The sequence below is a fragment of the Bos indicus genome, chromosome 13, assembly GCF_029378745.1.
Source record: "Bos indicus isolate NIAB-ARS_2022 breed Sahiwal x Tharparkar chromosome 13, NIAB-ARS_B.indTharparkar_mat_pri_1.0, whole genome shotgun sequence".
Taxonomy (NCBI): domain Eukaryota; kingdom Metazoa; phylum Chordata; class Mammalia; order Artiodactyla; family Bovidae; genus Bos; species Bos indicus.
Genome location: NC_091772.1, coordinates 73295184 through 73318190, shown reverse-complemented (window position 1 = coordinate 73318190; position 23007 = coordinate 73295184). Strand labels below are relative to the sequence as shown.

At 43.8% G+C, this 23007-nt stretch overlaps 1 protein-coding gene across 1 annotated transcript; it reads right to left on the bottom strand.

Moving 5' to 3' along the window:
- Nucleotides 1-639: 639 nt before the first annotated feature.
- YWHAB (tyrosine 3-monooxygenase/tryptophan 5-monooxygenase activation protein beta) lies at nt 640-22668 on the bottom strand. The gene is made up of 6 exons (XM_019972449.2): nt 22504-22668; nt 7435-7737; nt 5164-5287; nt 3883-4046; nt 2873-2968; nt 640-2583 (listed from the first exon to the last, which is right to left on the bottom strand). The coding sequence occupies exons 2-6, from the start codon at nt 7732-7734 to the stop codon at nt 2527-2529; spliced, it is 741 nt and encodes a 246-aa protein (XP_019828008.1). The 5' UTR covers nt 7735-7737; nt 22504-22668; the 3' UTR covers nt 640-2526.
- Between the last annotated feature and the right edge of the window lie 339 nt (nt 22669-23007).

Sequence of the window (23007 nt, the reverse complement as noted above, 5' to 3'; positions counted from 1 at the left end):
GGTTTTAAAACAAGTAAGTGGTGGTGGTGTATGAGTAGGATGCAAAGTAATAATCCGTATCACCAAATCATTGAAGCCACAGATGAGGATCTAACACCTTGATGGTTTGTTGTGGAAGGTGGACAGGCTCTGTGTTCATTCAAGGCAATTTGTTCCCAACACTTCTGGCTCGAAAGGATGAAATGAAGCTGCTGCCTCCTTTTAAAGAGTGAAAAGTGAGAGTCGCTCACTCGTGTCCAACTCTTTGCAACCCCAGGGACTATACAGTCCGTGGAATTCTCCAGGCCACAATACTGGAGTGGGTAGCCTTTCCCTTCTCCAGGGGATCTTCCCAACCCAGGGATCGAACCCAGGTCTCCCGCATTGCAGGTGGATTCTTTACCAGCTGAGCCACCAGGGAACCCCAAGAACACTGGAGTGGGTAGCCTCTCTCTTCTCTGGCAGATCTTCCTGACCCAGGAATTGAACCGGGGTCTCCAGCATTGCAGGCACTCTTTACCAACTGGGCTGTCTGGCTCGAAAGGATGAAATGAAGCTGCTGCCTCCTTTTGAAGAGTAGAGCCCCAAATAAGTGTGCTCAGAAGTTAGCTAGTTCTGGTGGTGATACAGGAGACGCCACATAACAGTGCATCAGCCAACTAACTGATAAAATTTTTTATTTCACTTTTGAGTTTTTACACTTTTCCTGATTATTCCGTGTAAGGTGGAAACTAGAACTGTTTAAAAGACATACACAAATCTAGTACATCAATAACCGGGGTTTTTTCTTTTTTGCTATACTATTTTCACAACCACGGGTGTGCTTGCTAGGCAATATAACCATCACAGAAGCAAACGTGAGGCAGAATACTGGTGAGGAAAAACAAAGCGAGAGAGCTACCAGATATACAGACAGGCTCGTTCCACATTCACTACTGCATGTCCAAGCGGCAAGTATTAACTGCACGTTTCTGTTCAGCTAGAAAGGAGAGAGGTTTTTTTTTTTCTTTTTTTCCTTTTGGTTTTTTGAAATCAGTGCATGAATATTTCTTATTTCAGCAGATGGACAAACAGATGGGACACTACAGCTACGTGGAATGTTCGGGGAGGAAGGTGGAGACTGAGACTGGCAGGCCGGGCTATTCCTGACTCTCCCATCGCAGTGTTCATGCAACTTCCCTGACATTTGTCTGTGAACCTGACGGGATGGGTACCCTTGGGAGAGCTGGTGACAGGTGCTAACAAGCATTATCAGGGTTGGCTGCAATATAAAGAGAAACCATGGCTATTTAAAAATACTTTTTGGAGTCAGATCTTGGTGTGACTGAAGAGCAACCACCGTGCTGAGAACTGGAGGAAGACAGAGCTGAAATGTGGGAAGCTCTTTTCAACTCGCTGAAGCAACGCTGGCTCACCAAAGTGCTCGCCAACATCCCTCACCCCCTTGTGGACCCCCTGTCCCTGCCCATCTAGTACTAAACCATGAACAAAAGGCATAGAGAGAGAGAATGCACAAAGAAAAAAATGTAAGGAAGCAGAAGGACAGAAATTTAGAGAAGACTAAAGTCAACAGTCAAAAAGGACTGTGGGAAAGAATGTTTAGATTTCAAAATTTTAAAGCCCCGAGCTAGGAAGAACCCAAACACTGAGTACTTACTCCTCAAGTGAAAGACAATCTCTGCAGAGCGTTATTCTTAAAGGTAGTACCCAGGAAACAGATAAGGCCATTCATAAGATACACGGCTTTTTTTTTTTTTCCATCTTGAGCTCATGGTTAAAGGGAAAACAGATTCCACTTCCTAAGCACAAGTTGCCAATCACTAAACATGCTGCTATAGGGGAAGGGGCTGGAGTCACAGGTGGTCTATGAGCAGTGGACCTTTGCATGCTGTCATAACCCAGTTATCTCGACCAAGAATGTTCTTTTCTGGCTTCGAGTTTCCTTGGAGGAAGACACTGTGGCCGTCTGTGGTCACGAGCTTTTCAGTGGCAACAAGCCCCAACATACCAAGTGTCTAAAAGCCCTGATCAGAATGGGCAGAATCACTAGAAATTACTGTGAAACTCGAATGCCAAATGAGAGGTGACCCACTCCAAGTCCCAGTGTCACAATAGAATCTATAACTTTCTGTACAACTTTACAATGGAACTGTATTTCAGGGACAACTGTTTTGAATCAAATTTAACTTTCCAAAAAGTTACACATAATTCAGGTCTATTTTTTTTTTTCCTACCAGTAAGAGTTCTGCTAAATTACAAAACTCCATAATCACAGTGTTCAGTTTTTGTTTGTTTTTTTTTTAAATGAAACACACAGTAATCCTGTCAATGTTAATCAAGATCAAAACTTCAGAATGCCGTGGCATTTATGTGACCAATCTGAATTTTAGATACAAATACCAGCTGTTCATCCCATGGACCATTTTTGCTAGGCTGAGGCTGTGAAAAATTGAAAGTCGACGTACGTTTCTTTTTTTTTTATCGCACAAAGGGATATATGTGGAGGGTACAGAGTGCCACTCAAGAGATCACAAAGCACGGTAGACATTAGTTCTCTCCCTCCCCAGCATCTCCTTCGTCTCCCTGGTTTTCCGACGTCCACAGCTGCAAGAGAAAAACAGAGCTATAAACAAAGTAGGGCTCTTAGAACTTTCCGCGGGGAGGTGGCCCACTCTGTATCACCTCATCTCAACTGCTTATAATTCTTCTCATATGACTGCAGACAGTGATGGCAAAGGTCAAAATTTCAGCAGGTGCTTATAATCAATTAAAAAAATTAATTACACGTACAGGGCACAAATCCTGTCCCGAGTCTCAGGCTAGGAGGCAGAGGAACAGGAACAAGCCATAAGCCCCACCCACTGGAAGCAGTCACGGAATGGGCAGTACTTACAGTGAGATTGTCCCTAAGCAGCTGCATAATCAGGGTGCTGTCTTTGTAAGACTCTTCATTCAGTGTGTCCAATTCAGCAATCGCCTCATCAAACGCCTGAAACAAAGAGCCTTTAGCTAAGATGTCACAGGTTCCTTGAACTAGTTTAGCCCCGTTTTCTTCCTGCTACCATTTTTCTTCCTGTACAGTATTCTTGGGGAACCTAGGTTATTGTTACCTTGCTTGCTAGTCCTGTCAGTAAACATGTGATACTGGCTTCTAAAGCATCAACCAACCATGACAAAAATTCCTAGCTAAGAACTTTACTCTACCTATCAAGTCAACAAGTATTACTCATCCTAAAGGAATTCACATGATATTTGAATTACCAAAGACATTTCTAGTAATCCCTCCCCCTTTTTCATTAAGCAGAAAAACAAAAGGTTTAGATACAGGAGATAAATGGAGACTAGAAGTTCACATCACTAAATCCGAACTTCAATTAAGTGATGGAACTCTGGGCATTCGTTTCACACAGTTTTTACCAATTAAAAAAATGTTCAAGGACTGTGCATATTCAAAGATGACAAAAACACGTAGAAAAGGCAGTTTTCTACCCAAAGAAGACAAGACGTAATTCAGGACACAAAGAAACAAGATCTGACTTCCTTCTCTACACCTCCTGCCATAACCTCCAGCCTCAGTAAAAAGACGACACTGAGGAGCCGAGGTCTACAGCCCAGAGCGTGATGAGAGCAACAAGCTGCCTCCTCCCTGGACTGTCTACAACCTCACCCCAAAAGAGAAACTGAACTCAAACGCCAATCAGCATAGGCACTGAGAAGTCGTCAAGAAGTAACAGATCTGTACTGACTCCATAAAACATGGAGTCAATACAGATGGGTTTCTCCTACCCCCAGAAAAATCTTCACAAATAAGTCCAAAACAATGAGTTACATTTGGGTAATTTTAAAACAAGGTTCTAGACATGAGCATTTTTACTATCAGAAACCCCAGAAGGTCTTTCTCACCGTTTTTGCCAGGCTGCAAGCCTTTTCAGGAGAGTTTAGAATCTCATAATAAAAGACGGAGAAATTAAGTGCCAGCCCCAGTCGAATGGGGTGTGTAGGCTGCATTTCTTTCTTACTAATTTCAAATGCTTCTTGGTAAGCCTGCTGGGAGTTCGACACAGTGGCTATAAGAAAGAAAAAACATGAAAGGGTGGGTCTTACGTAAGGTTGCATTGTACGCTGGATCCACTACCAAATTATTTTGCCAAACTCGGCTGGAGCAAATGTGCTATCAAATGTCTCTACTATCCATCCGATTAATAATCATCTGTTAAACATGTACTCTAATCTGAGTACTGTATGAAATGCTTTGAGGGAAAACAAAGACAATGATGACAAAGTCTACAAAAGCAGTTAGGAAATACAGGAATAACCCTGAACAACATGGAACATGGAAAGCAATGTGCTCTAATGGAAAGATTGTGGACTTCAGAGTCAAGACGCAAAACTGGAATGAATTCCCAACTCTTAATTGTGTGGTTTGGACTGAATGAAAACCTCTGTGAGTCCTGGTGTCCTTAACAGAAAAAAAGGACAGAAGACTCCTACCTACACTCCTAGAGTTGTGTAAGAAATAAATGACACACATAGGAGGCACTTAATAAAGCAGAGCCACAACCACCATTACACTAACACATGTATATGACAAAAGAAATGCATCTCTCTTCACCATGGCAGTTTTACTCTATCAAACATTTTAAAGTTTCACATCTAAGACAGCTACCAAACAATCCTTAAAATAAAGATCTTTTTCAGTGCACTACTGCACCAGACTTTCAATACCCCCATACTTGTCCCTTAGATGTATCTGTCAACCCCATGACCCTGTTCAGGAGCTTCCCAGGTGTAGTAAAGAACTACACTTCCCACTAGTAGTAAGAACCTCCCTGCTAATTAATGCAGGAGACACAAGAGACCCAGGTTCGATCCCTGGGTCAGGAAGATCCCCTGGAGGAGGAAATGGCAACCCACTCCAGTATTCTTGCCTGAAAAATCCCATGGACAGAGGAGCCTGGCGGGCTACAGTCCACAGCGTCACAAAGAGTCAGACATGACAGAGCAGCTGAGCACACACACAGCACACAGGACCCTGTCTGTCACTGGTCAGCACAACGCTGTGGTCTTTAACTCTGACTACAGACCAAGCAAAACTCAAAATTATTATGAAGACGGTCTCTGCTACTGGTCAAATTCCTCAAAAAAAAAGAGAAGACAGAAAGAAAAGAAAAAAAAGTTACTTACTTTGTTTATTGTCTCCAGAAGCCACCTCAGAAAGATATCTAAAATAATCGCCTTTCATTTTCAAGTAGAACACCTTACTTTCTGGTTGTGTAGCATTGGGAATAAGGTATTTATCCAACAGCTCCTAAAAAATGACCCACATTCTGTTAAGAATCGGGAAATATTACTTACAAGATGTTAAAACTATGTTTGAGATTTGAGATACTACCACTTCTAAATAATTGGGGGGGTGGTAATTGCAAAATACATGATTTTCATCCAAAGTTTTTAAATAGTTTTTAGCCCAGGTCATAACAGATGCCAGTATCCGTTAAAATCCACTTTGACGGTCCAGTAAAGGGTTAAAGTACAGCCATACAATGGCATGCTACACAGGCTTTAAAAATGATGATGCAGAACCACACTGATTATGTGGAAAGGCTCTCCAAAAGAAGTCTGAGTGGGGAAAAACAAAAACGGATAATAAACACCAAGTGAATCCTATTTTAATATTAAAAGATATATGCACATGCATATAAATACCTAAGGGAAAAATCTAGAAGGATATTTATCAAGATGTTAACAATGGTTCTCTAGGTAATAGTATTTTAGAAGTGATTTTTAAATTTTCTTATTTATACTCTTCTGCCTTGTGCTTTAAAAAAAAATCGTATTAATTCTGTAATTAAAGAAAAAAAAATCTTTCCACTTCAGAAGAAAAAGGGTGATAGTAGGGAGAAATTCCAAGAACTAACGTTAGAATCGCTCAGACCCGGGTAAAAATCCCTCCTCTGCTGCTCACCATCTGTATGACCCTGGACAAAGGACCTGACTGCCCTGATCCTGTCTCCTCAGCTACACAAGGGGAAGCCCAACAGCCATCTCCTAGTGCGGTTACGAGGATAAATGAGCCAATGTTCACAGAGTGCTTAAGACGCCGCCTGGCACTAGTAAGCACTCCAAAAGTAGCTAAGACTATTATTAATAATAAATTCCTTTAAACATTTATGCTTACAACAAAAGCAGTTGTGAAGGAGTCCACGCTTCGTATACAGAGCAATATTTTCGAAGAGTTGTTTTAGAATGTGGCATCCTGAAAAACTGGTTAAGAGGCAGTAAGTACCATGCTTTTCTTCACATTCTTTCAGATGCTCGTAAAAGCTGGTCTACCGTTCAGGAATTAGGGAACTTTCTTGCCTTGGGAGTGCATGCCATACTTCATCTGAGTATCAGATGTACCTAACATTCGGGAATTAGCGCACCATTAACAAACCCCCAAATGACCAACAGGCAACAAATTTAGCCACTCTTACACCACGAGTCTAACAAAAAAAAAATTAAACAGCAGCTTGATGCAAAAGCTTAGCAGTAAGGGGGACCGAATCAATCAAAGTGAGAGGATGCGGGGGGTGGGGGGTAGTCGTTTTAATAATCTGTGCAGACAAATAGGGTGCGACTCCTTATGGATTACGCATGAAGAGTCCTGCCTGATGGCTAACAAGCTCTGTACTAGTTTTCAAAAGAAAGGTGTCAAGGGCAGTAACTCAGAAAGGCAGCCAGCAGGGGAGCAGGTAGATCCACAAGTGTGAATCCCTTTTCCCTTCAAAGCAGCCCTCACCACTCATTTTTACCTGATTTCACCTGGAAGAAAAAGAAAGTTCCCAGTGGGCTCAGGACGTGAGGGAAAGACAGCATGATCATGATCTGCTCTACGGTATGAGGCCCTCCCACCCACCCCCAGTTGATGGCTCGAGGGAAAGCAGCGAGGAATCCGTGGTCCAACTCAGGTTCATACGAATCACGGCAAGGGAAAATCCCCACACCACTTGTGATTTGCCTTTGGAAGGAAGGCCCAAACTGATGGACAGGGCTAACGTACAAAACTACCATTGTGCAGGGACCAGGGAGCAGCTGAGAGAGAGGTCAGCTTTTGGCTCCCCTCTCCCCTCCTGGAGAGGACACCGCCGTCAGACTAACACAGAGAACAGCCTCTCTGCCCTCAATTTCTAAAGAAAAGATGGAGGGATGTTAAGCAAACGTTCCCGTTTTCCAGAGTTCTTTGGAAGAGAGAGGAAAATATCCCACAAGTGACAAGCAACCTCTGATCAGGTTAGGAGCTGAGGGGAAAAAAAAAAAATCACATCGTGTGCTTAAAACTTAGTTGCAAATGGTTTGCAGCTTCCCAGTATATTCAGACACCTTTCTCTCAAAAGCTATTTGAGAGCTGGCATTTGTTCATGAAATGAATACTATTAGGAGGTGTTCTTTAGAATAGGAACACTGGCCTCTTACCAGCACGTCATTGCAGATGTCCTGCAGCTCGGCCTCGATCTTCTCGCGGTACTCTTTGCCCATCTGCTGCTTCTTCTCGTTCCTCTCAGTTTTCTGTTCGATGCTGGAGATGACACGCCAGGACGAACGGCGGGCGCCGACCACATTCTTGTAGGCGACGGACAGCAGGTTTCTCTCCTCGTTGGAGAGCTCGTGCCCCTGCTCTGTGACCGCCTTCATGGCCGCAGCCATGTCATCATAGCGCTCGGCCTGCTCGGCGAGCTTGGCTTTCTGTACCAGCTCACTTTTATCCATGGTCATTCCCTAAAACGAGAGGGAGAGAGAAAGTGAACATCAGGCTTCAAGGCCCAGGAGGCGCATATGTGCCAATCTCCTTCCAACCCATCTGGGAGGAAACACAGCTAAATGGGAAATGTCTATTTCCAAATGTCTCCAGTAATACTGAGCAGGAGCACCCACCGGGTTAGGAACTTTGCTGCTGCTGCTGCTAAGTCACGTCAGTCGTGTCTCTGTGTGACACCATAGACGGCAGCCCACCAGGCTTCCCCGTCCATGGGATTCTCCAGGCAAGAACACTGGAGTGGGTTGCCATTTCCTTCTCCAATGCATGTAAGTGAAAAGTGAAAGTGAAGTTGCTCAGTCGTGTCCGACTCTTAGCGACCCCATGGACTGCAGCCTACCAGGCTCCTCCGTCCATGGGATTTTCCAGGCAAGAGTACTGGAGTGGGGTGCCATTGCCTTCTCCGGGAACTTTGCTAAAAAGGTGTTTTTACTTTTTAGCCATTTAACCTTCGCAGCAGTCCTACATACAGGGAGATCTGTTTCCAATACTCCCTTCCCCCTCCACGAGGTGAAGAAGTATAGGTTCAGAGGCGCCAACTGCTGTGTCCAGGGCAGCACAGCCAGGAGAGAGCAGAGAGCCAGAACTCAAACGCACATCTATCTCTTGACCTGTTTTCCTCCACTTTCCTAATCTGCCTCCTCAATGCCAGAGATGGCTCAATTCTTTAGAAGCTTATGTTAAACATACAGCCTTTTCTTCTTTCAAGAAATATCTGGAATATCTGGTTTTCACCAAATCTGTTTTTCCCCATACTACAGGGAAAAACACAATGTGATGATTGTTTCATCAACCTTAAAGCAAAAGATAGGACTCTGACTGTTATATTTGGCAGTGCCCATCAAGTGGTAGGTACCTTAAACATACCAGCCATTTTTAGCCCATCTTCTGCCAAGTGCTAACTTTGGTCCAAGGACACACTGTCCACGAGAGCAGATTTGGCTCAACCTTGCACCAGCTCAGCTACTTACAAGAAACACAACCTTGGTCAAATCACTCAGCTTCTGAGAACTTCCGTTTGCTAACTGGAGAGGAAGAACACTGCCAACTCTCTGGGGGCCGCTGTGAGGCGCAAGTGGCCTCACCTGTGTGAAGGCACCGTGGAACGCCCAGGGCAGCGGTCCCCAACCTTTCTGGCACCGGGAACTGATTTCGTGGAAGACAATTTTTCCACCAACTGGGGGTGGGGCTGGGATGGTTTCAAGATGATTCAAGCACATTACGGTTATCGTGCACTCTATTTCTAACCTGACGCCACTGCTGATCTGACAGGAGGTCCCAGTCCACAGCCTGGAGGTCAGGGACCCCTGGTCAAAAGCATTATATACAAATACCAGGCACTGACTCTGTACACCATATAGACTGTGAGAGACCTGGGTGTATTCACCAAGACGCGCAGCAACGAGCTGTGAACCGTAATTGAGTTTGTTTAAAACTTTTCCTGAAACAGACAAAAATCTTGGTGATTTCAGCTTTTCATTTTCTCAAACCCTCTATACAGCAACCAGTGAATACTTCTTAAAATGATTCACCTCACCTCAGTCAATTCCCAACTATACTTATCACCATTACGGGAATTCCCTGGGGGCCCAGTGGTTAGGACTCTGCTCTCTCACTGCCAAGGGCGTGGATTTGATCCCTGCTTGGGGAACTAAGATCCCGCAAGCCTCAAGGCAAGGCCAAAAAAAACACACAAAAAAAACAAGGCAAAAATAGCCACCATTAATATAATGCAATAATTTTTGGATAACATGTAGCTAAAAACAATATTTATTAACCAATAAGAGATAGTTTTATGTACTGCTGGTTTAAATTTCAATTGTATTCACCTATGCCACAGAGTTAAAATACACTAATATCTTGAGGTGGAAAAAAAATAAAATACTACTTATAGTATTTTATAACAGTAGTGGGAATACCAGTATTTTTTAAACAAATGCTCTCATTACTTTATCCATCACATCACAAGACTCTGGTTTTGCCTTCACAGCCATTTCTGTATTTTCAAGAGAAAAATTCTACAGGCAAGATTCTACCACATGAAAATGTCTTATTAAATGAAGGAAAAATTTAAGATACACCCTAAATCTAGACAATTTAGAAAGAGTTGGTGCTCCAGTTCAGAATTGTGAGTTTTCTTCCCACCTCTTTTTATCGAAATCATATTAAGAGTTGTGTCCTATGTAAGGCTTGCTGACTCGAATCTTACACTCTAAGGCAAGTCTCACCTTGACCTGTCTGACATCTTCACCCACATCACTAGAATGAACCTACAGCAGAGATAATAATCCATCTGCTCACCTACATCTCCCAGCAACCCCTCTGCACTTAGGAGGGGTCATATGGTTCATTCTGTTCAATAAGGATAAATGATGCTACTTCCAGGTGCTGAAACTGCAAAAAGCCCCGCGAGGCTCTCTTCTCTTACAGCAGCCACGTCACCTAGATGGTGCTGTCACAAAACAGCAGTTTCTACAGCCTGAGTCCCCGAGTGACTGAGTAGTGCAGAGACTCCTGCAGGCCCGCAGTGGACACGCAGGGCGAAAAGGAAATAAACCTTTGTTGGCTGAGGCCATTTAGACACTGGGGCTGTTTGTTACGGCAACACAACTTAGTCTACTCTGATACACATGCATCACAGGTACACTAGTCATCCTCTTAAAATTACATACTTTCTCCATATAGCTTTCTTGATTATGATATCTTTCTGACCAGGATACTATCTTCACCATTAGACAACCCTACTTGATGTTCCCTAAAGGTAAGAGGCAAAGGGAAGCCAACTTTTAATAAACTTCTTAGAAATTTTCCAGTCTGTAGACTAATTCAGTTAGAAGTTACTTAGTATATAAACAGCACCTGTGCAACTCTACCCAGGAACAATTCCAATTAATAACAGTCCTGGCCAAGGCCAATTCAAAGTGAAGCCATCCCATGGAGTTATTACAAAAGAGTAATAGAAAAATACAATTAGCACTGCTAAAGGATACTGTGAAACTCTTCAGCCTACTAGGCTCCTCAATTAAGGTCCCCTCACCCCCCACTTCTTTTCTTCCCAAACATTAAAAGTTCAACCATACCTCTCCAAAGAATCCTGACTACTCCCTGAGACCTCCCAAATGTACACGTCCTATTTCTCAAAATAAAACGTGGCCTTTCTGGTTTGGAGTCGACTATTTCAGGCTTCTTTGGGATCCCTGCAAGAGCTCTTAGAGATAGAGAACCATTATGATATGGTAAAATTGAATGCATGCCTTAAAAAATGTACCCATCTATTTAAAAATTTCTTACCTACAACCCCCACCCCCAACTTACAACAAACAAAATCCATAGCTAAATGTCTGATGCCTACTGCTTACATAACTTGTGCTTATATAACAAGGATTGTGAAGCAGCTAGACCAATTTCAACAGGAAATGGGTTACACAACACCCAGCAGTTTGGAGGAAGGCAGCAGACAAGGGAGAAATGAAACTGCTCCTATTTGTGCATCCCAATAAACCTCCTATATCCATCGTCTCTCCCTAGTCCCACTGCCTTCAGTCTTCCATTTTCTTTAACCCCCTTCATATGTGCTATCAGATCCATTTTAAAGCTCTGATCAAGTCACTCTGCTCAAAATTCTTTAAAGTTCCCAACTACTGCCAGTCAAGTCAGACTGCCTCCCAAGCAGTCCTTGTAGGCTTTCCCAGCTATCTTCCTAGACTTTTGCCCAAATAGGCCTTCTACACAGTAGGTGCTTCTGTCAAAATGGTTTTCTTCCACATGCTTTTTGGTCTTCACTCATCCAGCACTCCCTCTACCTGGAATAGCCTTTCCCATTTATTCTGCATTTAAAATTCATCTGAGCATGGCTCAAATGACACCGCCTCCATGAAACCTTTCTTAAGCTGCTTAACCTAAGCTGTCTAATAAGACTGCCCAGGCCACATGTTAAAATTGTACTGTTTTGAATATATGGAGTTAATTTTTTTTAATTACTGAAGTTAATTTCATCTCCCCCCCCTCACATTTTACAGGTAGCTACCAGATAATTTTAAGCTACATGGGACTCACATTCTATGTCTATTGGACAGACTGCTCTAAGCTGAAAACAGTCTCACAAAGCGTTTCATCCATACTTCTCTTTAATGTCTTATCACGTTTTTTCGGTACTAAAATTATTTGTCTACATCCCTTAAGTCCCCTCCCACACTACAAACCCCTTTAGGGCACATCCCCCGCAGCACCTTGCAGAGAATCATCGTGAACAAATCTTCACTGAATGAATGAACAGATCCTAAAATGGCAAATCTGGTAGAGTTCTGTCTCTTCTCAAGTACTTCAAAGCACCTATTCTTCCCAAGCACATTAGATCCCTATTACATCCATACCTCACTCCATGTGCTTCTGACTCCAAAATCCCCCTCAGTCATGCCCTGACTCTTAAGAACTCTGAACGACATCTCAAGAACTTCTGATGACTCTCTTCTGGCTACTCCATCCAGCTGAAATTCCTACCTGGCTTGCAAAGTCTTTCATAACTTGGATCCTCTGTACCTGTTTTTCATCCACTGTTCTCCAACATGTACCTTTCTCGAAGGCTGGACATCACCAAATACCCTTAAATGTCAGGCTTAAACATGTCTGAAATTACTTCCTGCCGAGGCAAACTCTATCCATCCATGTAGGGCTACAAAGCCTTCCCTGACTACCCTAGTCCCCACTGATCTACCCGGACTATGAATTCAAATACACCGTAGCCTCTTACATAGTCCACGCTCCTCTGGCCTCCATTCTACATGTTCTACGGTCCAGGTGATGAGTGGTGGACCATGTACAGTGTGTCGCATGTATGTCTTCCGAAGGAAAGCTTCACATTTCTTTCTCATCTAATGCCTAAAACTCTGCCAAGTACAAAACTAATACTCAAGTATCAGTGAATTTTTTCAGCAAGTCATTACTGGGAGGCTACTTGTATGTGGTGTGAAGAGAGTCCTGTGTGAGAACAGGGGCTGCCACACAGCCTTGTCAGTTCAGTTCAGTCTCTCGGTTGTGTTTGACTCTGAGACCCCATGGACTGCAGCACGCCAGGCTTCCCTGTCCATCACCAACTCCTGGAGCTTGCTCAAACTCATGTCCATCGAATCGGTGATGCCATCCAACCATTTCCTTCTCTGTCATTCCCTTCTCCTGCCTTCAATCTTTCCCAGCATCAGCGTCTTTTCCAGTAAGTTTGTTCTTCACATCAGGCGGCCAAACTACCGGAGCTTCAGCATTAGTCTTTCCAATGAATATTCAGGACTGATTTCCTTTAGGATCGACTAGGTTTGATCTCCTTGCCGTCCAAGGGACTCTCAAGAATCTTCTCCAACACCAAAGTTCAAAAGCATCAATTCTTCAGTGCTCAGCTTTCTTTATGGTCCAATTCTCACATCCATACATGACTACTGGAAAAAACATAACTTTGCCTAGATGGACCTTTGTCGGCAAAGTAATGTGTCTGCTTTTTAATATGCTACCTAAGTTGGTCATGGCTTTTCTTCCAAGGAGCAAGCATCTTTTAACTTCACGGCTGCAGTCACCATCTGCAGTGATTTTGGAGCCCCCAACAATAAAGTCTGACACTGTTTCCATTGTTTCCCCATCTATTTGCCATGAAGTGATGGGACTGGATGCCATGGTCTTAGAATTTTAGTTTTAAGCCAGCTTTTTCACTCTCCTTTCTCACTTTCATCAAGAGACTCTTCAGTTTCTCTTCGCTTTCTGCCTTAAGGGTGGTGTCATCCACATATCTGAGGTTACTGATATTTCTCCCAGCAATCTTGATTCCAGCTTGTGTTTCATCCAGCCCAGCATTTCACATGATATACTCTGCAAATAAGTTAAATAAGCAGGGTGACAATATATAGCCTGGATGGACTCCTTTCTCAACTTGGAACCAGTCCATTGACCCATGTCCAGTTCTAACTGTTGCTTCTTGACCGGCATGCAGATTTCTCAGGACACAGGTCAGGTGGTCTAGTATTCCCATTTCTTGAAGAATTTTACAGTTTGCTATGATCCACACAGTCAAAGGCTTTGGCATAGTCAATAAAACAGAAGTAGATGTTTTTCTGGAACTCTCTTGTTTTTTCTATGATCCAATGGATGTCAGCAATTTGATCTCTGGTTCCCCTGCCTTTTCTAAATCCAGCGTGAATATCTGGACGTTCTCAGTTCATGTACTGTTGAAGCCTGGCTTGGAGAAATTTGAGCAAAACTCTGCTGGCGTGTGAGGTGAGTGCAACTGTGTGGTAGCTTGAACATTCTTTAGCATTGCCTTTCTTTGGGACTGGAATGAAAACTGACCTTTTCCAGTCCTGTGACCACTGCTGAGTTTTCCAAATTTGATGGCATATTGAGTGCAGCACTTTTCACAGCATTATTTTTTAGGATTTGAAACAGCTCAACTAGAATTCCATCACCTCCACTAACTTTGTCCGTGGTGATGCTTCCTAAGGCGCATTTGACTTTGCATTCCAGGATGTCTGACTCTAGGTGAGTGATCACACCATCGTGGTTATCTTGGTCATTAAGATCTTTTTGTACAGTTCTTCTGTGTATTCTTGCCACCTCTCCTTAATATCTTCTGCTTCTGTTAGGTCCATATCATTTCTGTCCCTTCTCATGCCCATCTTTCAATGAAACGTACACGGCCTTGTCAGCTCAGTCAAACTCAGTCTTCCAATTTCTGAACTGTTGCCCTAACAGCAGCTTCCTCAGTGCGGAATAGCTATGCCCGTGAAAAAGACAGACGAGGAATTAAATAAATGTGGAAATCTTTTTTAAAAAAGTACACAGGGCAAAACAAATTGGAAGTAGTGTGATTCCTCTAATAGTATCGATACATCGCTGTTGGCCCACAAATGTGAGCCTGGAATTAAAAAAAGAAAAATAAAGGACCCATGAGAAGGAAAAACAAGTCTAGATTAATCTTGTACAGGAAGAGTATGTTAAAATGTTCACATTCCTAGATAAGACTCCACCCTTCAATGTCCTGAAAAATGGGACACATTCGTTAACTGTAACACTCTCATTCATTAGTTTCTAATTTCCTTAGGAGGTGCCAGCAAAAGTGAAGTGAAGTTGCTCAGTCCTGTCTGACTCTTTGCGACCCCGTGGACTGTAGCCCACCAGGCTCCTCCATCCATGGAATTTTCCAGGCAGGAGTACTGGAGTGGGTTGCCATTTCTTTCTCCAGAGGATCTTCGCGACCCAAGGATCAAACCCGGGTCTCCCGCATTGCAAGCAGATGCTTTACCATCTGAGCCACCAGGGAATCCCAGGTGCCAGTAGTCATGGTTTATATATCAGGACCTACCATTCCCCTGGTGAGACTTTTGAATCAAGGACCCATCAAGGAAAACACTAGCAAGAGAGCCTTTATTTGCTCCTAAAAAGCCTTAAAAGACCACAGTCTCCTCATCAGGCCTGCCTGGCACTAAAGCAGAGTCAAGACACCAGAGTGGATAGAGGAAGCCGCTGACACATGTCAGAGCAGAGGTCTCAAGCATAGGTTTCCCCATCTCTTCTCAGCCACTGCAGGCTGCACTTTAGAGGACTGGGGAGCACTGGCTGATTAAACCAGCAACTGCTTAGTGAAGAAGGGGAAACTGTCTTAAGTAGCCAACAGGGGAATGGCTAAAAAGACACAGTTGGTGCAAGATCGCATGGCCATCAAAAGAAGGGATTTCATGTCATAGATTTGTTAAAGAGGTATAATGGGGGGGGGGGGGTGAGTTTACAACAGTCTTCCATTTTGTAAAATGTCCCCTAAAGAATATTATGAAGAATAATTCTAAAGGTGCCCATGAAACAACAGGATTTCCCTAATGAAAACCTAAATAGACAGTAAATGCTGAAACAAAAGTATAAATGAATCAACCTAGCCCTTCTATCTGGATTCTTTGCCTAAGGGACCTTTTTATTTTTACAAAGCCTGGGTCAGAATCCTGAGAAGTCATTTTCCAGTGGCCAGAAGGAGACATCCAAGAATAAGAAAGGAAAAAAAATAAAAATGACTATTCATTGCTAATATTAAAAAAAAAAAAAAAAAAACTGCAAAGGACCTTATGGAATGTGGGTTTTAGAAGTATTAGCTTTCAGCTATGTTTTGTTTTCAAGGAAAAGAAAATGCCCAATTCTAAAATTCTGAGGTTTTGAGTTTAGCAATTTGCTAGAAATTTAAAATGAGGATTCCATTATCAGGTGTCAGGCTTACCGAGGGCTTCCCTGATGGCTCAGCTGGTAAAGAATCCACCTGCAATGTGGGAGACCTGGGTTCGATCCGTGGGTTGGAAAGATCCCCTGGAGAAGAGAAAGGCTATCCACTCCAGTATTCTGGCCTGGAGAGTAGGACGTGACTGAACGACTTTCACTTCACAGGATTACCGAAGTTCCAGCATGAAACCCATGTGAATGGGATCTATTTCTAGGAAAGCCCTACACACAACACATCTGGGCTTCTAAAGAGAAATCAGGTGATTTTAAAATTAATGTCTCCGAATCTCAGTTTCCTCACATGTTAAAAGGAAACATTAAAAGCTATCAAAAAAGATTACGTACATAAAAATGCCTAGACAGTGCTGGCCAAAGTGAAGGCTCATAAATAGGCCTATACTCTTATTCTGAAGTTACTTCACAAAAACATAATGTACATAATTTAGTATGTGTTGCAATAACTGCAAATAAAAGAAAGAACTACTAGTATTTCCAAGAACTCTTTTTTGGAGTTCAGTATAGTATGGTCCTCTCCTCAGAGCTGAAGCTCCCAGGGTAGAACATGAGAAGGGAGCACACAAGCATCTCCTTGAGGAAGCAACCAGGTAGAAAGGGAGGAAGTTTAGTTTTAAAGAGGCTGGGTCCTTCCTGGTTTTATGGGTTGGAGGGGTTCTGAGAGAAAAGGGGGGTTCTAGGCAGAGACAAGAAATACAGATGTACGAATAAAATGCATTTGTTTCTAGATGCAAAAGAAATCACAGGCCAAAGCAGAGAGGAAATGAGAAAAAGTAGAATCTGGAGATCCCAGATCACTGACCCAAAGGACACGAATCTGAGTGTGTGCTGCAGTCCATGCGGTCATGAAGAGTTGGACCCGACTTAGCAAATGAACAACAGAAGAAATTTGGAGAGGAAGCTGACAGGAGCACCCTAAAAATCTATGCTAGAAGGTTCCATGGGGTAAGGAACTGACAGTGAATTCTGAATAGCATTCACTGATGTACCATCCCAGACACAGCATCCACAGCACCATCAAGTCAAAGTCACAGTTCTGGAGTCACTCTGCTGAAGGAGAAACAGATGCCAGGCGCCTGTGGGAGGGACTGAGAGCGCCAGTGGGCCCAGGTGTTTGGTGGGTGTTACCCAGAAAAAAATGAAGTACTCCTGGCTCTTAAAGAATTTTAACTACTCACTGAAAAACACCCACTCTAAAAACAGGTCTGTGTGCCATTCTACACACAAAATTCTGAGTCCTGTAACAAATTTAATTCCATTCACACGCTTACAGGCTCTTTGTTAGAAAATTAAACACAGCATGTCTAAAATACAAAGGCAATAGCTCTGATATCCAGCCAACACTGAATTGTGGAGAGAAATATCACTTTTATTTCAAAATTTGTTCTTTCATATCAGTTGTTGAATATCACTGCTAATTATGTCCAATTAGCCAGAATCAAACTTAAAACAATCAAGGTGTTATACCAAGGTCATACAATGTGAATCAATAGCAGACAGGACAATAAACTGATCTCTTGGCTTGAAGTGATCAATAAGATAAAATAAAATTTTTTTAATGTGCTAATTCTGATTCAGAAAGATAACCAACTGGTCAACCATGTGAATAGGGTTCAAAAGCTCTGGGTCCACCAACACAATAGAACAACACAGTCCAATTTACTAGTTCCAACTCCATAGGCTACCTGACCTCTGTGAAGTCTGTTTTCTCATGCATAAAATAAGCAAATCTACCTTAGAGGGTTCTTGTAAGGGGTAAATTAGTTCACGATGCAAAACGTTTAGCAGAGTCTCCGTAAGCACTAAAGTGGCAGCAACAGTATATTCCACACAGAAGTCAATAAATGGTCAGCCAGTGAAGGGACACTTACTTCCACACCTCATTTCTTTTCAATCCATATGGCTTTCTTCAAGACTTTTAAGAGGAAGGTACATGTTAACTTACCCATGCCTACTTCTAAGATCGCATTTATCAGAATCTAGAGAATGTCTTTGTTGGCTCCCACACTGGACCGTGAGTGTAAGATGGGAATCCAGACTTCCATCTTGGCGCCCAACACGTGGCATGATGCCTGGCACGATGCATGTGAAACCATCTGACCAACTGATGCAGTTTTTCAAAGAAGTGAACAAGGCTGCTATTTCCCATGTGGAGAGAGGTGAGCAGACCACATATGGCCTATAAAACACAGAGTACATTTATATGCTGTCTTAAGAGTGCTCTCTGAAAAGAGCCATCTCAGCTCCAACCTGGAGACCACAGTACACTTTCTGACCAATCATTTCTCAGGTACCCCTTGTTCTATTTATAGGTTCAAACTGAGTTCCAAAAGCCCTTTGACTCCTCTCTTCAGAAGTCCAAATGATTAGCTATACAAAAAGCCACAGCAGCTGATTAGTAAATAATAACAAAATATCCCTCGTCTACGGTCTGCCTCAATGTGCAAAACAGGGGGTTGTATCACCCCTTTCATCTTAAGTATCCTAAGGGGTAGGCGTCACCGTCCCAGTAACCTGTCCAGGGTCCCACAGGTGTACTTGGCACATGCTCCTTCCTCTGTGTAGCACCATCTCCTAAAGATCAATTATGATTCTGAATGATTACTGAAGGAAAAAGAGAGAAAGAACACTTTTTCAACGAATCACACAAAGTTAGCAGTGAGGTTTGAGAACTGGCCTTAATTCATGTAGCTTTAAAAATCAAAATCAAACTAGCAGTTCAAACAGCATATGCCAAAAGCTCATCAGGCTTTAAGGTGAGGTTTGTGGGCAAACTAACAAATGGCAAGGACTCACTTCAACTTTATTGTCTCCTCCAATCTCTGCCCAGGTCAAGGCCATTCAGAAATAACTTTTATTGTTAGGTCTCTCAGGGAAAACAATAAAATAAACTAACCAGTACAGGAAAAAACTTACATAACAGAGGGCTGGCCAGATTATAAAAAAAGTCACCTTACTAACCCACAGTCTGCTAGAAATGCCTTCATCTTGAGGCCATCAATCAATTCATCTCGATGTAACAGCAACACATAATTATGCTTATGTTAGAATACCTTTTAGCAGAGGAAGCAGAAGAATGGTTGACTTTAACATACACGTGACAAAACAAAAGTGCTTTTGTCCATTTGTCCCCCCTAAGTAGACTCTTTAGAAAATTCCCTCGGAATCTAGCTCTGTCAGTCTGTCCATCATGACACAGACAGAAGACTAGATTCTATTCGTGGGGAGACCAAGATGGTTCTAAAACTTAAAACTTGCTATTATACAACCAATTTCTTGCCTCCTAGCTAGTGAGAACTGTCACCTCTCCCTAGAAAAACACAGGAACCTAGGAACTTAAATTCCCTTTACAAGTAAATTTTAGTTCATTCTCTAAGGTACCCTCATTTAAAGGAAAACGTCTTAGTTTGATGCCACTGAAGGAGCAGGCAGCACAAAACGATGTTCTAATTTAGAATTCTTTCTCTACTTATGGATATATATTAATAGATATTTGGTCCTGACCAAATTCTATTAGAACCACCTAGGATTGGATAAATCAGTGTGCCATAAAACGATTGATAAATTTTTCCCCTAGTATGAAGCAAATACTAGAAAAACTGGATTTTTCAGAAGCTTCCTTCCTAAAGCACACCAGCAGTATCTTTCCTGCATTCCACAATAAATATACTCCCCCTCTCCCCCCTACAATAAACTATATTTCCAAAAGTAGCTAAAATTCTTGTCCAAACACACTTACTTGAATAAGATACATGTAAAGAAAAATGAACTACTACATGGTGTTCACATGAAAATCTATCATTAGAGTCCGACTGTCTGGGTTTGATTCCTGGCTCTGGCACTTACCCAGTGCTGAGTGTGTGTGCCTCCAGGAAAATTATTTAACTTCTCTGTGCCTCAGTTTCCTCAACTAAAATGGGGCTAGCAGTACTTACTTGTCATAGATTGTTATGAAGACTTAGTTAATATGTGTAGAGTGCTCAGAACAAAGCTTGGCACATATAAATAACAGCTATTATTATTACTACAGCTTGATACTGCCTCATCAGTTGATGAGTAAACATTGGATGGACTCTATGTGCCTATGCGCTATAGCACATATGCATGTGTCTTATCTATATATATGTATACTCACGAATATAGTCAAATAACATTTATTAAACATCAGGTATATTTCACACCCTTATTTTAATTACTGAGTTGGTCACAATAATACATCAAAGACTATTACCATTTGCACTGACCAATGAGAAAATTGACTCAGAAAGACTAAAGATGCTCCACAAATCCAGTTCCATAATACCTTACCAATTTTTTTTTTTTTGGAAAGCAACATGTATACAAAGTAGCATTGGGTCTCATCAGAATGCAACCAAGGGGGGAAAAGCCTTAACAGTGAACTCTGTGATTAAAACACAAAAGCTTATATATAACAGTTTACAGTTTGTAAAAAGGTCTCTTGACAAGCCTGGAGATGGAGAAACCAGGAAGCAGAGATTAAGCAGAACACTGAAGATCACACAACTAGAAAATGCTGCAAGGAAGGGTGGAATCGAATTTATCTGACTCTGAGTCCAGTGCTCTTTCTGCTTCCACACCCCCAGCCAAATAGGTAAAACACACTTTTTGCAGTGGCCCAAATCTCTGGAGACTTTGCCTCAAGAACTAGCATTATGGGAATGTGCTCAGCCTGGCTCTCTGGAGGCTGCCTCCCCGATCTATAGAGTTCTGATTCTAAAATGGCTCCAACCTAACACAAGCACTGCCTGATGGGAAATGTACAGAAGATTATAGGGTAGGAGCCATACTCCTGGGACCGACAGGCCATAAATATTTGCTACTGATGAATAAGGATATTCAACTTGGAAACCAGGTGTGTGGTCTAGGCCAAATCATCTCCTTTCTCTGAAGGATTTCATCTGTAAGACAGGTGAAGGGTTTCTTATCTCACTGAAAGGAGGTAATAGGGAAATAGTTCAGCAGTTGCTACTGGATTAGCCTTCCACCATGAAGATCACCTGTAAAATTCTAACTTGGGTCCAGCAAATGACAGGTTTCATGCTCACCATGTGTGCTAAGGACATAGATCCTAAAAAAATGAGGGCTCAGGCAACTGACACATTCCTAAATAAGAAATGGAGTGCCCTGGAAACAGTCAAGAAGGAAATGACCAAGAATCAAGAATACATATTAATACATAAATTTCTAACACGAAAAAGCAAAAAGCAGAGTACCCATGTGTCTAGTTCTGTGAGCTGTGTCTGTGTGTGGTTTCATATGAACAATTGAGATAGAGTGAGAAATGCAGACAATTTTTCATATTCTTTCAAGTGCTTCATCTTTCTGTTTTGGCTCCTGTGGCCGCCTGATGTTCTATGTTCATAATAGCATCTTGCCAAATCCTGTCTCCCACACAGGGCAAGTAAAATCAGAACCTGATGCGATCTAGCCTTACTAAAGGGAAAAGCAGTGATGGCAAGGACAAGAGACAAAAATTTTCACAGAAAGATTGGCAAACTGTCTTACCAATACTGCCACCTTTGAAAACCCCATTACACACAGAGTTCTCCATTTGCAATAGACAAAGATGCACTCATTTTGTGCAGAAAAGGGTCTTAATCACTCCCACCCCTTCGCCACCACCAGGGAGACCACCAGGCAAATTTCAGCCCTAAAGCCGTGTTAACACAGTATGGGGAATTTGGGGCGAGGACACAATGACTCTGGCATTAAATGACGGTAAATGCCGTTGGGAAAATATTCCGATTCTGAGCCTCAGACATTATTTTATTTTTTTCCTGGGATCCGGCCTGACTCAGTAACCAGTTCCAACAAATGCATTTTCTTGATACAAATCTCAATCCTGTGCCTCCTAGGGAATCTCGGCTCCCAAACCAGCGAACGATGATGAAATGGCTTTACTGCAAAGTGGGAGGGGGGTTTTCCCTTTGCTCTCTCCCAAGGTTAAACCTGTTACCGATCCCGGGCGGGTAACGAACAGAGGAATTGGGCCTGAGAGCTCGCCTGCATTTGGTTACATTTTCATTTTTGAAAACCGGAAAGCGAGAAACGAGGGTGACCGAGCTGAAAGGGTAGGATCTGGCCGCTCAAGGTGCAGGGAGAGGTCGCGCGGGGATCGAAGATGGGTCGTGAGGAAGAGTCGGGAGTCCACGGCTCCTCGTCCCTTCCCGCCTGGTATGGGGAGCCGCACCCCGCCCGCCGGGCAGGGCCGCGGGCGGCGAGGGCGGCCCGGGCCTCTCCCAGAACGACGGGCCCGGCCCCGGAAACAGGGAGGGGCCGCGGTGAGGCCGAGCCCGCGCTGCGGGCGGCCTCGCGAGGCCGAGAAGGCCGCGCGCCGCCGCCCCCGGAGCCCACCCGGGAGGTCGCCCTCGCCGCCGCCACCGCTGCCAGTGATGGGGGAGCTGTGGGCTCGGGCCCCTGGGGGCCTCGGGCGGACCCCGCGCCGCACTCACCGTGGGAGGACTGCAGGGGGCAGAGAACCTTGCGAGGGGAGCTCCGGGCGCAGTGACCGCTTCCTCCCCAATCCCACTCCTCCGGCGACGGCGGCGGCTGCAGAGGCGGCGGCGGCGGCGGCAGCTACCCCGGCTCCGGAATCGGCGGCTGCGGCGGCTCCACTTCCGCTCCGGTCACCACTTCCGCTCCGGCTCGAGCCCCGCCCCTGCGCCGCCTCTTCATTGGGCGAGCGGGGCACGGGGTCGCCGCGGCCGCCCGAGAGGGGCGCCGCCCGAAGGAGGAGGGAGGAGAGCGGAGGGCAGGGGTGCCGCGGCCGGGGAGGGGCGGGGGTCTGACCCTGGAGCGCAGAGGAGGCGGGCGTGGGGGGGACGGATATGGGGGCGGGGAGCGGAAGAAGGAGGTGGGCGGAGTGCAGGCGGGGCTGAGAGGGCTCTAGAAAGGGGCTGTGTGGAAACTGGGGGGAAGGGGCGAGGCTTGGGGCTGGGCGGGCCTGAGGCTTAGGC

Bases quoted from the DNA above. Each gene is read 5' to 3' on its own strand.
- YWHAB (XM_019972449.2), bottom strand. From the start codon at position 7,734: ATGACCATGGATAAAAGTGAGCTGGTACAGAAAGCCAAGCTCGCCGAG. The intron at 5,288-7,434 runs GTAAGAGGCCAG...GTCATTTTTTAG, and splicing joins ACATCTGCAATGACGTGCTG to GAGCTGTTGGATAAATACCT. The intron at 2,584-2,872 runs GTAAGTACTGCC...TTTCTCTTGCAG, and splicing joins TGCTTAGGGACAATCTCACT to CTGTGGACGTCGGAAAACCA.